This window comes from Teleopsis dalmanni, chromosome X (genome assembly GCF_002237135.1).
Source record: "Teleopsis dalmanni isolate 2A chromosome X, ASM223713v2, whole genome shotgun sequence".
NCBI classification, from domain to species: Eukaryota; Metazoa; Arthropoda; class Insecta; order Diptera; family Diopsidae; genus Teleopsis; species Teleopsis dalmanni.
Window position 1 is genome coordinate 34,452,659 of NC_051848.1, and position 15,201 is coordinate 34,467,859.

Here is a 15,201-nt window from a genome sequence, read left to right on the forward strand (position 1 = left end):
AATGTGAAATAATCCCAAACAGTTTAAGAGGGTTTGAACTACAAAATCTTCCCACTATTATACGCCACTACTCCAATTTATTTCTATAATAACATGACAGTTTAAGGTTCGCTGATGCGTGGAACTTTTTTACCCATTAATTTTTAATTTTGTATTGTAAGCTCATTTATATAATATTCGAATATATATTTAACATATATAATAGGGAGCACAAACACCTTTCGTAGACCTGAAACCCTTCTGCGGTGTTAATAACAGCTTCAAAACCCGCAAAGTAATCGAAAAGGAATAAGAAAACCTAACTGATTTTTGGAGAGCCCAAAAAGGTATGCGGCAGTCAAAACGGCCTATTATCCCTGTACATATAAAAGCTGAAGTTGTTCTGAACTTAAGCAGAACAGTTAACAAACTATACACGGAACTGCTAACAGGCCACTGTAGACTGTGATACCATCCGTAAAAGATTAGTCTAGAAAAAAACGATTACTGTCGATTCTGTCAAGAGCAACAGGAAACAGCAGAACACGCCGTGGCAAAACGCATACCTTAACTATCTAGGCAGTGAAATTTTTAGTTCTGAACACCTAACTAAAATACTGACCACAATTGTGACAAAATTCTTCAAAAGTTTGGAATTCAACTAGTTGGGCGAAAGGCTGCACAAAAGATCTTTCAGGTCGCAGTGCATGCACAGGCTATCGATAATAATAATAATAAATAACATATATACTACCAATAAGAACTGCTATTAATTTTTTGTACACGCTAATATTTCTTTAGCTGTTGAAGTTGGAGAAGTTTTTGTTGGGAATAGCAATATACATAATATAGAATAAAAATGATCTGAAGTACAATTTTGTATAACAGCTATATCCAAATCTGAACCAATCGATATCAATTTTATCTCGATTATTGTCTTTTATATAAAATAAAATTAAATTAAAAATTTGAAGAAAATTCATTGAAATATAAAAAAATTTTGTTTTTTTATTACCAGTTTATATATCAACTACATCTAAAACTAAACGATCCATCCAATTTTAATTATATGGATTGAATTTTGTAAATACTGATTAAGTTCCAAACTTAAAATAAATAGTTACATCAAATAATAAAAAAAATTTCTAATAAAAACATATGTCTACATAGAATGTTTACATGGCAGCTATATCCAAATCGGAACCGATATAATAAAATTTAGAATATTTACTTATATAACTATAAGTACTCTTTATACCAAACTGCATTTAAAGATTTTGATTTAAAACAGAGATTATATCTTTTTGTTACATTTATATGGCAGTTAAAAAATATAGTGATCCGATTCCTACCAATTTGACAAATGAACAAGACCCACAAAGTGTGTGTGCCAAAGTTTTATTCCTATAGCTTAAAAAGTGAAGGATTAGTTTATTCTGAAACAGACAAACGAACAGACAGACGGTATTAAATGAACTCAGCTGTCAAGAGTTTAAGAATATATATACCTCATTAGGTCCATGAAGTTTTCTTCAAAGTGTTATAAAAATCTTCACAAACCTGTTACACCCCTTTCACACTTTTTGTGTAGAAGGCATAAAAAAAATTACAAAAGTTCAAGAAAAATGGAAGTAAAATTGCATATTATTGTAGTTGTAGCCTCAAGTGATCCACTTCAATGTCCAGACAGGCTAGCCATTGGTAAAAAGGTTTAATACAAAAACATATTAGAAACATTTGTATGTGTTAGTGAAAAGGCCCTGGAAGATAAGGATAAGAGAGAGAGAGAGTGAAAAAATAAAAGTGTTTAAAAAAATCCGACCAAGTCGTGTCAGTGTTAATTAGACTTTATAGAGTATATTTTTCTATAATGATTAGTATTGAAATTTCAAACAGAAAAGAGCCAGTTTTAATATTATTTAAGTAAAGTGGGTACCTCTATGTGGAGTCAGTGTAACTGACTGACTTCTATATTAATCATAAATAGTAGTATTTGCCGTATTTTCCGAAGTTTCCGAAGTTTTTGGAGGGCTTTAACTATACTAGAATTATTATCATTTATTTATCTTTTAATTGATGACGGACCGTAGGTCAGCATATCTTCCTGATCGTCCTGAGAAGGACTTAAGCTTTGTTAGGACCAGTGCTGTTATTGACTGACATAGCTACAAATTCACTCAAATATATCTATAAATTAAAATTAATTTTGAAAAAAGAATCAACTAGTAGTAGGCGAACAATTTAAATATTTTAAAGCATAAACTACAAATAAAAAATATATTTATATTTTGTATATATTTTTAGAAAATTCAGCAAAAACCTTTATTTCATTCAAAAAATTTTGAATTCCAAACAAATCTTTCGAAAATGCCACCCCGAGTCTAGTCTTGTTAAAAGTACTAAGTATGAAGCAGAGCGTAAGCAGGAACTGTTAAATGGCTTATATGGAATAAGTAAAATGTGTGAAAATAACCAGAACCCACAAACTAGAATTTTCTTCATTGGTCAGACCAAGTCTTCAACTGTAGAAAAGTCTTTCGGCAGCTCCATTAATTTACCTGAAGCTAAATCGAGTTATATGGTCTCAACTACTATAAGTACACAATGTCAAAAGAGTTATAACCAAGAAACTAAATGTACCATTTGTGAAAAGACCAAATCTTCAACTGCAGACAATGTTAATGGTGCCTCAGTAATTGCAGACGAAGGCAAATCGAGTTGCATGGTCGCTACTACTGAGGGTAAAAACTGTGAAAAGATTGTCACCTTGAAGGATGTGCCAATATCCACCTCTGTAAACAAGGCTTCCTTTGGTTTAGTAATGTCACGTGGGGAGAGTTGCATTGTCAGCACCGCATCTATAATGAAACCTGGTAAGAATTTAATTAACAGTACTTCTGAAGATGTCGTTAATAATTTTACTATTCGTCGTCTTGTTATCAACTTAGAAGCATTCTCTGCGAGATATACATCATATATCAATGCAGTCAGCACATCCTGCCGATTGGGCTTAAGTGAATTGACAAGAATGGTTAAGGTTCCTGTTCAAATTGGTTACATGCGCACAAGAAATTTTCTATTCCGGATGGAAAACTATTATCGGAATTTGGTGAACATGATAGTTCATGAAACAGAAAATTATGTGTTTGACTTAATTGCCGAAATTGATGAGTAATTAAAAATTAAATATAATCAAAATTAATTTTTATTTAGAAACAAATTAAAAGTTTCAGTTAGCCACAAATCACTAATCTGAAACTTCTAATTTTTGTCTAATTAAAAATTGATTAAAATCAATAAATATATCACCACATTCTTTATAATATTTAATTGTATTCTATAAACTTTCTAACTAAGATAAATAAAAAAAGATGTCAGGTGCGCTTATTCTTCCCATAAACAATTGTACCTTTACATATCTGCAACACTTCTTTTGGAACCATCAATTCTGTATATTAGAATTCCGGAATTTTGTTTATGTAGGATTAATTTGACGGTAGCAGTATGATTATTATATAGTTCGTATCGAATAACAATTTCAAGATATAGTATTACAAGTATATTGTTAGATACATCACAATATCGGTTTAACTATTACCAAACTTTTTAAAGATTTTTGCTTTAATCGTACTATATTTATCGAAATTAATTCCACGAAATTGTGATAAATATCAGCTTAATCAAAATTTAATTAGTTGACCTTTAAAGCAGTCTTCATCAAGTACAATATAATTGTGCGAGCACTTTAGGCAATTTTACTAACTTCATGGGCTGATTAAGTTATAGTTTGCAAGTTAAAAATTGATTAAAATCTAAAGTCAAATCATTGTATCTTGAAGAATATTTTATTTAATTTTTTAAACTTTGCAAGCAAAATAAATAAAAACAATAGTGCGCTAATTAATTAATTTTATAAAAATTTAATTTAAATTAATATTTTTAAGAAAGCTACTAAAATTCCTCTTCAGAAAGGAAGCAATTCATAATCATTTCATTTCATTTGACTACAAACAATTTTCTGGACAAGATAGGAACATAAGACAGTCATTGTTAGTTGAATACGGTATTTAGTTGATCACATTCACTTTTTCGTAAAAAAATTAAGGGTTAGAACGACGATAGTAAAAAAATGTGCGCCATTGCAGAACACTCAAAAGTTAATCACAAATCAAGTGATCAGTGTCACTTATCTACAAAAAAAAAGTAGTATAGTGCGTTTTTTATGCAATTTTCAAATTTTAATATATATTAGATATATATTAGGATATATATATTAGGCTTAGTATATATTAGAAAAAATCTAAATGAATTACTAATAATTTTATTAATAATGATTAATGGTTAGTTATTATTGTTCAGTGCGTATGATAGCTGCAATTTATATTCAAGCCAAAATATTTCTCAAATAATTAAGATCCGTTTTCCAAAAATTGCCGTGCAAAAATTCAATCATCTATCCCAAAGACAGTCGGATAAACGAAATGATGGGAAATACCTACTGTTGCGAATTAATATATTTTTCTTGTCCAAGTTGTTCTTGCTCTATTTTTTTAAGATATTTGAAATGAGTAATTTTATTTATTTAAGGTGGAAGCTAAGTCAATAGTTTCAGCTGGTATTTATTATGAATACACCTGTTGGCGACGTTTTAAAACTATAATTTCTGTTGTCGGCCTTCTTTTACTTCAGTATAACCACTTAATAGCTTCATGACGCGTTAAGGTGGATCATTGCGGAACCCCTTTTGATTATATCCATTATTTTATTTAATTTATAATATTAATACTACATCTTATGAAAGCTATTGGTGAAATGTGATTGACCAACCAATCTGATCACCTGACAAAGTCCCATGTGAATTAGTTCTGTTCCTAAAGCTAGAATTATTAAGAGGGTCATTATTTATATTTTGAGCTTAATAATAAAAAAATACTTATTTGTTGAAAATTGCTTTATTGTTTCTCGAAGTATTCTCCATTATGATTAATACTCGTACAGTCTTGCATGTGTTCGAATCATTTGTCAAAGCATTTTTTCCAATCTTCTTCAGACATTTTTTTAATGTTTAAATACTCGTAGTCGGTTGTTAGACGATTTGTGAGAGTACTCGCATTGTCTTGATGGAGATGGAGAATGATCCGTTGGCGCTTATTTGTTTTCCGTATTTCACTGAAGAATTCCGGTAGACAAATAGTTGTATACCATTTGGAATTTACCGTTTAACATTCCTATAATGGTCATGGTGCAAATGACCAGTTTTCCTGAAAAACAAGCGACCATTTGTTTCGAAGTGCTGTAAAGCGTGAACACCTTATGTTGGATTTGGTACATCTTAAAACACCCATATGAGTACAGTCGACTGCTGTTTACGTTCCAACTGATACACAAATATTATTGATTCGTCACCTGTTACAATCTTATATACGTCTTTTGAAGCACCACTATTGTACTTCTTGACCATTTGTGTGCTTGTGTGCATCAGCATCAATCGACACGAGCACCTTTTTAAGATTTTGTCAAATGATGGGATTTTGTCTGAACAACAAATAGTCAGAGAATTTGTCCAAGATTTTGTCCAACGACAACAAACCTATCTAACGGCTAAATGATCGTGCAATTCTTGTGTTTTATACATTCTGGTGGAACTATTGCCTAGGGTTCCCTTAATCTCACAGTATATTGCATGACGATCTTGCATTACAAGATCGTCATGAACAACTTATTTTGGACGACTTTCACGAATACGAATTTCAGTGAGGTCAGTGAGCGAACTGCGGCCACGATTAAAATCATTATACCAGTGACAGTGTTTCATCGAGAAATGTGGAAGTAAGTCTTTCAAGATTGATGCACTCCAGCCTTGATAATCCATGTCGAAAGTCGTACTAATCATCGCACTGTAAATAACACAAATAACGCTCTGACAAAAAGCCTAAGGTAGGTCATGTTTAATAATGCCAAACTTTCTAATGAAAACATCAGATGATGCCTGAAAAAAATTTTGATTAATTGATAATTGTTAGTTTGTTTTGTTTAATCATTTCAGATAGTCTGTTTATGGAATGTAGATTCATTTCAAAAGTATTTTAAATATCGTTTGAGATTATTATGTAGTTATTTGTTTCCGTTTATAGACAATATTTTTTTAAATTATGAAAAAACCCACTAAGCTAACAAAACATTATACGACAAATATTTTTGTAAAGAAATTCTTCATTCATATAGCTAACATATTATGATATTCACATCACGCTCTCTTAGGTATTGTCATTAACACAATGTCGTAATCCTGAGAATTTCAACTAAATGTAAAAACCCCGCGAACTATGTTCCACGATTCTGAAAACTTCTATTAAGAAAAACACTAGAAATAATGTTTTGATTTATATTTGTAAATATGTAATAAATATGAGTTCCTAGTCATTTTAATGTATTTATTTAGCACAATAGTACATATAGTATAGTGTTATTAGTTTTTATTATTCGCAAAAAAACTGTAGAGAGGCAGTTGAATTAGTATTTAAACTTCAAAATGCATTTTAATATTTACCAATTATTATAATTTTATTTACTTAGAGAATTATAAACAATAAAATGAATTATTAATATTTAACAAATGTACACAATGTAATTGTTTTGCTAAGCCAACAAACTCATAACAATTTAATTTTGAAATCGTAAATTTTATTTAATTAACTCTAGTAAAAAAAAAAAACATTAATCAAAAAAATTAACTTTAACGATTTAGTGATTTTTAAATTTTAAATAAAAAACTAACTAACATTAACTATTAAATTGTATTATTTTATTAAAACTTGACTATTTAAATTGAATGTTGTGAATTATTTATATACATATATATATAAATGAATATATATATATATATAAAATTGGTTTCAATTATATTTTTATATTGTATTTATTACTCGCATCAGGTAACTTTAAGACTGCTGACTTGATAAGCTAAATTTTGGTTCGATGCTCTGGATACCGAGACATACTGGCGTACGCGAAAACAAATATCAAGACAAACCAGCCAGAAAGGAAGCAATCAAATCACACGGATGATGGGGCCGGAACCTTTCTGTGAATCAGAACACAGTATCCTTCTTTCTCTCATAAAAATAAAGGTGCACCAGAAAAAGGAAGATTACTGGGATAATATACCAGGATTAACACAATTCAAATTAACAATAATAGAAATCAGAATGGTATGGACCTAATTAAAAGAAATACTTAGAATCTTTACAGGAATATTAACAGGACACTATGAACTAAAATACCACCATACGAGACTGGGAATGCAAATTGTAGATGTTGCAAAGAGAATGAAGAGTCAGCTACATATGTGCTGTTAAAATGTTTTACATTCGGATAGACTCCTGGGAACGTATACCCTTACGAAATAGGCAATAAAACTTTGTAGAGTAGGTTCTGTACTACTTTTTATTGACGCAACAGGACTTAGAGACGTACTCCAAACCAAGAAGGGGTCACAATAGACGCTATGGTCGCAGTACCATATCCCATAGCAGTAATAATAATACATATTTATTACATATTAATAATATTTCTAACTGTTAATAAGTTTCTAATTTAAATGGAAATAATACCAATGCATTTGCTAGTCAATTTTCTTATTTCCACAAGTACACATTTTGGAAAGTTATTATTAAATTTATTAGTAAATCCTAAATTTTTAAAAGACAGGTTTCTAACAATAGAAAGGATGACTATATTAGTTCGTTTATCTTTTAACAACACATATGTGTTTTTGTCCAAGTCTAAACTCCTTGAAATATTTTAAAAAATGGGGCACATACATGGTTATTAAAAATATATGTTCTTTCTTATTATATATTAAATACATATAAAATTAATTTTTATATTTAAATAATGAGTGTATAAACAAATTTTGATTGTCCAGCTGCTGGAAAACTCACACAAAGATTTACCTTCCAAACTTACCTTCAAATTATAATAAAATTTGAATGAAATATAAAGACAATTCATTGTTAACAAATTCTCTGACTATTTGTTGTTCAGATAATTTTTTTTTAAATATAATATAAATAAACACAGATAATTTCGTCACTTACTATAAGATAGTCATTCACTTATGATAATGACTAAACATGTGGAAAAACAGCTAATGTTTACACAATGTGATGTCATAGTTCTCATCTAAATAATATTTGTTCAAATTGTGTGTTAATAAGAATACAAATATTAAATATTTTGATAGCTAGAAACTCTTTATATATAAAATATTGTATTTTTTTTTAATATATTATAAGCTAATTATTGAACTACGTTTTGATCTATGTATTTTCTTCTATGCATTACATTATTAGGAGTAAATATAATATAATATATTATATTACATATACTAATATATAAACTTATAGTCATAATCTTAAATTAATTAATAAATCAATTATGAACTAATAAATAATAATAATAATTAGTTTATAAGAACACATATAATATATGCCTGAACATAATGAAGACCATATAAACTGAATAGACTTAAGAAAATAAACTATTAATAAAATAAATAGCATTGGTTTGTTTATATAAAACTGATTTTATATATGTTTAATATATACTATAACATATTTAAATAAACTCTTTATAAAAGCAAATCTCAACCAATACATTATATATTAGCACCGCTGCATGTTCTACAGTATTATAAAAAAAAAACTATATTTTAAGTACCGAAATCAAGATATATAATACAAGTATTCTGAACATCAATAAAGTTTCAACTAAATACTTAAAATTAAATTAATTAAATGATTATTTTACATATTATATTATTTATATATTACATATTAGAATTTATATAGTATATATGAAAGGGAAATCTCGGTATTCACCTCAAGAGCATTGAACATTCAAAAGAAAATTTGTGCGTATCCGTGAGAGGAACTATAGGCCCTGAACCGATAAACCTTTTATACACAATTCTACGGATCATAATTTGTGTGGTTTTTAAGTGAAAATATAATATATATATAACTATTTAAAAGATACATCAACGATTGAGGCAGCTAAAAAAGTTTTTAAATTGTATATGAGATACTTTGATGAACTTATTATACAACCAAAAAGTGACTTCTCGAAAGTTTTACAACTCTATTAATCGCATTAGTTAGTGTTGATAGATTATTTTCTATCAAGAAAATAATAAAAATTTTAATAGACTATATGTAATTGGTCATAGTAGACTAAGTACACTTGTTATAATCTCGGTTCATTGGCATATTGCAACTGATCCAAAACAGTAAATCGATATTTTATCAAAAGAAATCGGAGAGAATAGGATTTAAGTTTTAGACCTATAAGCTCAACTGAAAGTAAATTTCTGACTACTTACAAAATGAAGAAGGCTCGTTCTATCACTAAAATAATTCGTTAAATATCAATATCTATGTAATTTAGAAAAGAATTATATAAAATGATTTAACATTTTTGAGTAGGATTTTTTGTCTGATACTAAAAACTGATAGAATTAATAAAAATCATTATACAGAAGAGGTAGAGGTAAGCTATGAATGCATATGTTCAAGTCACTATTGTTGGAACTGGATATAGTATGGGTTATATAAAATTTAATACACACCAATAATTTGGAATCGATGAAGGTTGTTACTTTTTTCGAGAGTTGTTTTTTTTACCATTAGAATACCATATACATCTTATTGATCTTGTGTCGGTCTATCTTATACACGGTATGATTTCTCTTTTTAAATTCGGTGAAAATCGCCGAAAGAACCATAGAGCTTATAATTTATTATAGTATTAACAAAATTAATTTTCAAAACTGTACTCATATATGAACTTTAATTTTATATAGAAACATTGCACATACCAATGCGCTACGATTATTCTTGAGCACTTAAAAATACTAAATATGGACCAACATATTATTAACCTTGACTGTTGTGATGATAACCTCACCACAATCACAGTTTTAGTCAATTAAAATATTTTTTCAATGTTATTTCACTTTTAATAACACTAAATTTTATTGTCAAACGTCATCTATGTAATAATTTATATTATATATATAAATATAAATTTTTCACTCATTTTTAAACTTAGAACAGAATCTGTCGTCACTTTCAAAAATTATAAAAAAAATTATCAGATAAAAATCATCTGTGATAAATCTTATCACTTGTACCACTTATGCTGATAAGATTACACCACAAATTAAAAATATTTAATTTATTAACAAATTAAACATTAAACATTAAATTAAATACTATACGAGGGCTGTGTAGTTAGTTTCAATAGGTAGTTGTTCTTTATATAGTAATAACAAATAGACAAAAGCAACATTTTCCTTATATTAAATGAGTGAAAAGACTGTTTAAAAAAAATATTCGATGTGTCCATATATGGAGGAGATATACTCGCTGAACGCCCATTTCTCAACTATTAATAAATAAATAAAAACTAAATTTATTTATTTGAAATTAATTAAAATGCTTATTTTATTTAAGCTCTTACATAAAAGGATTGATTGAAGACATATAAACCACCAAATAACAACTTGAGAGATCAGTGTTAGATTAAAATGATCTATATGCACTCTTCATGATCACGTGAAACGCGTTGGTTTATTGTCAATATATGGACCGGCGTATCGATTTCACAAGTTACTACAGAAAAGAAATTTTGTCCATGGCATTGATATCCGAGATTTTCCTCTCAATCGTTAATATTTTTGGGAACTCTGTCCGTTGCTTTTTGTTGGTTATCTCTTAAAAAATCACGATTATGCAGATTTATTTTGTAGCTTTGCTTCATCTCTCTTGACAATATAATCTACTGACAATAAAAATCTATACAAATTTCATATATTTTTGTTTTTATATTTTAGTATTGATATTTACTAGAAATTTTAATAGTGAAACTTATGAAAAATAAATGATAGAGGAGGTGTAGTCTTAGTTTTCGAGTAAAGAAAGTATATGTATAAGGATTTAAAAAAAAACACTTATGTCCGACTTCGTACATATATATTTGGATTTGTAAATACATAAGAATACTGTTAAATATTATTATAACTAATTAAGCAAAATGCAAAAAACTACGAGAAAAAAAAATTTGAGCATATCATATTCCCTTGACTTAATCTTTTAATGCTTATTAAAAATATATTATTAAAAATTTTTTTAGTACATCCTCTTTTGGCATCATGCTTTCAGTGTTATTGTAATTAATTTTTAGAATTTATTAAAATTACATTAATTTCGATATAGCAATTCCTTCACCCCTGGATATAATACTGGCTACGCCATTGCACATTATTATTATTATTATTTATTATTATTAAAAAAAGTTGATAATAAGTAAGTTAATCTTTAATTTTCAACGGACGAAGCAATGCTCATCGACAAGCAGTAAAAAATTACACAATTTCTATCGGGCAAATAAGGACCCAAAAAATAAACTAATAAGAATCCCAGTAGCAAATATACAGAAATATTTTCTTTTTCATTGTTGATGTTATTGTTTGGTTTTATTAATAGATTGGCATATCTATCACTGCTTACATTAATATTAAATACCAAAAAATATAGAGAAAAACAGTTGAACCACAAGTCAATATTCATAAAAGAAGTGAAAGTGTCCGTTTAGTGGAATTTTAAAGAAATCATGTAACTTTTTTTTTGAGTTTCTACCGAACAATTCAACTAACAATTTTCAGATGCGTTATTATTTGAATGAAATAAATATATTTACCTTAATAAGATAAAAAATTTAATAATAAATATTTGATATTTTTAACTAAAAATGTGCCTATAACTGATGTATAACTAAATATAACAAATTAAATATTGGCTTAGAAATTGTTAAAAAAAGGCCAAAAAGTTTAGTATTTACACTGGTAACTCTCTTACTCAAAACTTAAAAAAATAAATTCTATATTATTTTTGTTAAGTGATTTAATCTATTTAAATATAAGTTTATAAACAATAATTATTATTCCAAAATTATTCGAAAGAAATAGTATAGTGGTATATTAAGATAATGCGAGACTTTGCAAAAGCCCAGAGAGAGATCACCATAGTTATTGTGATCTGCAGATCTAGCAACTTCTTATTGTCACTTGTTCCGACCTGTAAAAATTTTTTCGACAGACAATTCAATTAACAATTAATATAAATAATATAAAAAATTTTTTTGCCAACAAAGATCAGATCAGTGCTTAAAATCTAGTAATATGCCAAAAGATCGGTAAAAGATATTAAACCAAAGTGGAGAATATATAAATTATATTTTATTATATATATAATAAAACAATCTGTCTGCCATTTTGTCCCAAAATTGCAATTAAATTACTATCCAAAAAGACCTATAAAATATAATTTACATTATATTATTTAAATGTATCTCAATAATAATTCAATATGAAGGAAGGCTGGAATGGAAGATATATTTTCTGTACTTCTACTTTTTTTTAAATAATTTATTGTCAGATTAATAATTTATAAATAAATAATAAATTATAAATAATTTATATAAATTATAATTCTTATATGTATATGTAATATAATTGTATATTATATATATATTATATATGTATTTTATATATATGTGTGTATTATTATTATTTTTTTTGTTTTTGTAATTTTTTAAATATAAATTTATTAATACAAATAAATTTGAAAATAATAAAATAATTTTTATAATCTAGAATTTAATTTTGATATTAATGTGATAAAGTCACGCAAGTGGATAATAAAATTGCTTCCATTTAGCAAATTAAAACATTTTAAATAAAATGTTTAATATTGCGATACCAAATTTATGAAATCATTTTTTTTAATTATTTAATATTTTTAAAATAAATTAAACAATTTGATGCGAAACGTCCACGGTCAGTGTACTTTGTATCATGCAAGTGTGAATACAGATTATCAGTCCAGATGAGTAAATGTAAATAAAGCACGAAGAGTGAACTTGAAGCAAATTTACAATATTGTGCAATAATTTATTTTAAAAAATACTCAAATTTAATTAAAATTATTAACTCACAATTTTACGCATTCAACAATATATTTATCAGCGAGAATATTCTGTAGATACTTTCAGCGAGCATGTAAAAGTTATATATTCTATTGACATCGCATAAATGTATCACACTATTACGGATGAAATTCCGATTCATATGTCGGAAAATATGTGGACTGATAACTTCTAGATCATCGAAATTTTTTCTCCCGATAACTGTTTTAAGGTTTCCGAACAGCAATTAATCACAGATATTTAGATCTGCTTAATAATGTGCATGTGGAACAACAATTCCCATTCCGTTTAACAATTCTTTTAATTGGGCCATTGTTTCTATAGAGTTATGACATGATCCAGTATCTTAATGGAAAACTAATTTGTTGTTTTTCTTTTAAAAAAATTTTTTCTGAAGTCATCGATAAGACGCACTAATAATGTCTTTTATTTAAGTATTTTTAATATTTTTCCCTTCTGACAAATTTTATTCTCTGCGCATCTAAAGTTGCAGATCCTAAAGCATTTCCTACGAGTAATTGCTGCTTACTCAATCAACTGTCTATTTCTCTGATGAGTGTAGTAATAAATTCATCTTTCATTTAAAAAATGCATCTTATTGCATTAAAGTACTTTTAATCAGTACTCAGAATTTTTACTAGTATCCAATAAATTTTTTATCTTTAAACATTCCTATTACAATTATGGTTTCCTTGGAGTCTCTCGCTAAGTGGCTATATTCCTTGTATTTTCATTGGTATTTACTTTAGTCGCATTTCCTACAGACAGTTTGAGTACCTTGATTATCTGAGAGCCTTAGTAACCCATTCAAATACTGCGTGTCCACGATTTAACTGGTTTTGAAATATCACATTGGATATTCAACGCCTCGCATACTTCAGCCACTGTAGTGATTTCATCAGCATCTTCTGGTTGTATAATTGTCCTGTGCGTCTATCAGAAAAAGAGTCTAGTTCGTTTATACGGTTTTCGTTATATCGAATAAAATTGGGGATCTTGTACTAAAAGGTGTTATTCGGCGTGTCAATTGCCTTAAATTGTCCACAATGAAAGTCATAGTTTTCTCTAGTCGTTTCATATTCAAAAGAGAATGTTGAGAATTTGAAAACATTATGAGGTTTAGCAATTTTCAGTATATGATAAAATCAGATGTTGAGATCTTGTAAATTTCAAAACTCATATAAAAGTTTGTTTGTTAGTGATATAAAATATTTTTTAAGGCAAATTTTTTTTCTCGAATGTGATGCATCTTATGACGAAAAGTAAATAGAAGTGTTCAAACAGTAATAAAGAAACAACAGCAATAATTTCAGTTAATTTATTGAAATTTGGTTGATCATAAAACGCTGTTTCGAGTATTGTCAAGTACTCATATACTCCTTATATATATTGTTGTACTGTAAGTGTAAGGCTTAGAACTCAAGCGTATAAAATTATTTTTAAAATATTTTTTATATTTTTATAATATAACAGCTTTGATCATGCATTGATCATGTATTTGATAAAATACTAAATACTAATAACTCTTTTATTCATTAAGAGGTTTTTGAAACAGTAGTGAACTACAACAACAAAAATTCATTTTATATTATTATAATTAATTATAAGAGTATTGCCAAATATCCATCAAGGAAATTATTCCTTGTATTTAATTTTTTGCAAATCATTTTTTGAGATTGCAGGTACCAAGGATGAAACTCGTACCCTGCCAAATTTAAAGCTCAGAGTCAATTTTAATTAGCCAACTGACCCAAAGCCGTACTTGACTTTTATGTTCGTACAAATTTCTGGAGTTTTGTTAAATTGCTGTGAAAGTGTTATTAACAAATTCACTTGGTGTGTTTATATTAAACGAAATCATAAACCAGCTGTAGAATAATTTGATGAATTAATTATATTTTTTTATTTTTAATTATTAGATTTCAATACTATTCTATTTGTAGAGGCATTATTTGTTGCATGATTTATATATTCTTTCTTATGTATAGAACCTAATCTAGGAACATAATAATTCGTATAAATATCTAATAAATTTTCTTTAGCGCTTCTATTTTAACTTATAATATATATTTATTTTTATAAAAAAAGCATCACTCAATTAATTTGCTACAATCCACTTCCGACAATAAATAATACTATTTTTATTACCTCAGCAATTATTGTTCTACTGTTCCG

At 27.5% G+C, this 15,201-nt stretch overlaps 1 protein-coding gene across 1 annotated transcript; it reads left to right on the forward strand.

Moving 5' to 3' along the window:
- The first annotated feature begins 2,288 nt into the window (after positions 1–2,288).
- Positions 2,289–7,556, forward strand: LOC119687904. The gene is made up of 3 exons (XM_038102451.1): positions 2,289–2,852; positions 2,928–3,150; positions 6,915–7,556. Exons 1-3 carry the CDS (start codon positions 2,438–2,440, stop codon positions 6,916–6,918), a joined length of 642 nt encoding a protein of 213 aa, XP_037958379.1. The 5' UTR covers positions 2,289–2,437; the 3' UTR covers positions 6,919–7,556.
- The last annotated feature ends 7,645 nt before the right edge of the window (positions 7,557–15,201 follow it).

What these genes read in the sequence shown, in the direction of transcription:
- LOC119687904 (XM_038102451.1), top strand. Translation starts at nt 2,438, where the DNA reads ATGTGTGAAAATAACCAGAACCCACAAACTAGAATTTTCTTCATTGGT. An exon ending in CGCATCTATAATGAAACCTG is followed by an intron (nt 2,853 to 2,927) that starts GTAAGAATTTAA and finishes TTATCAACTTAG; the next exon opens with AAGCATTCTCTGCGAGATAT.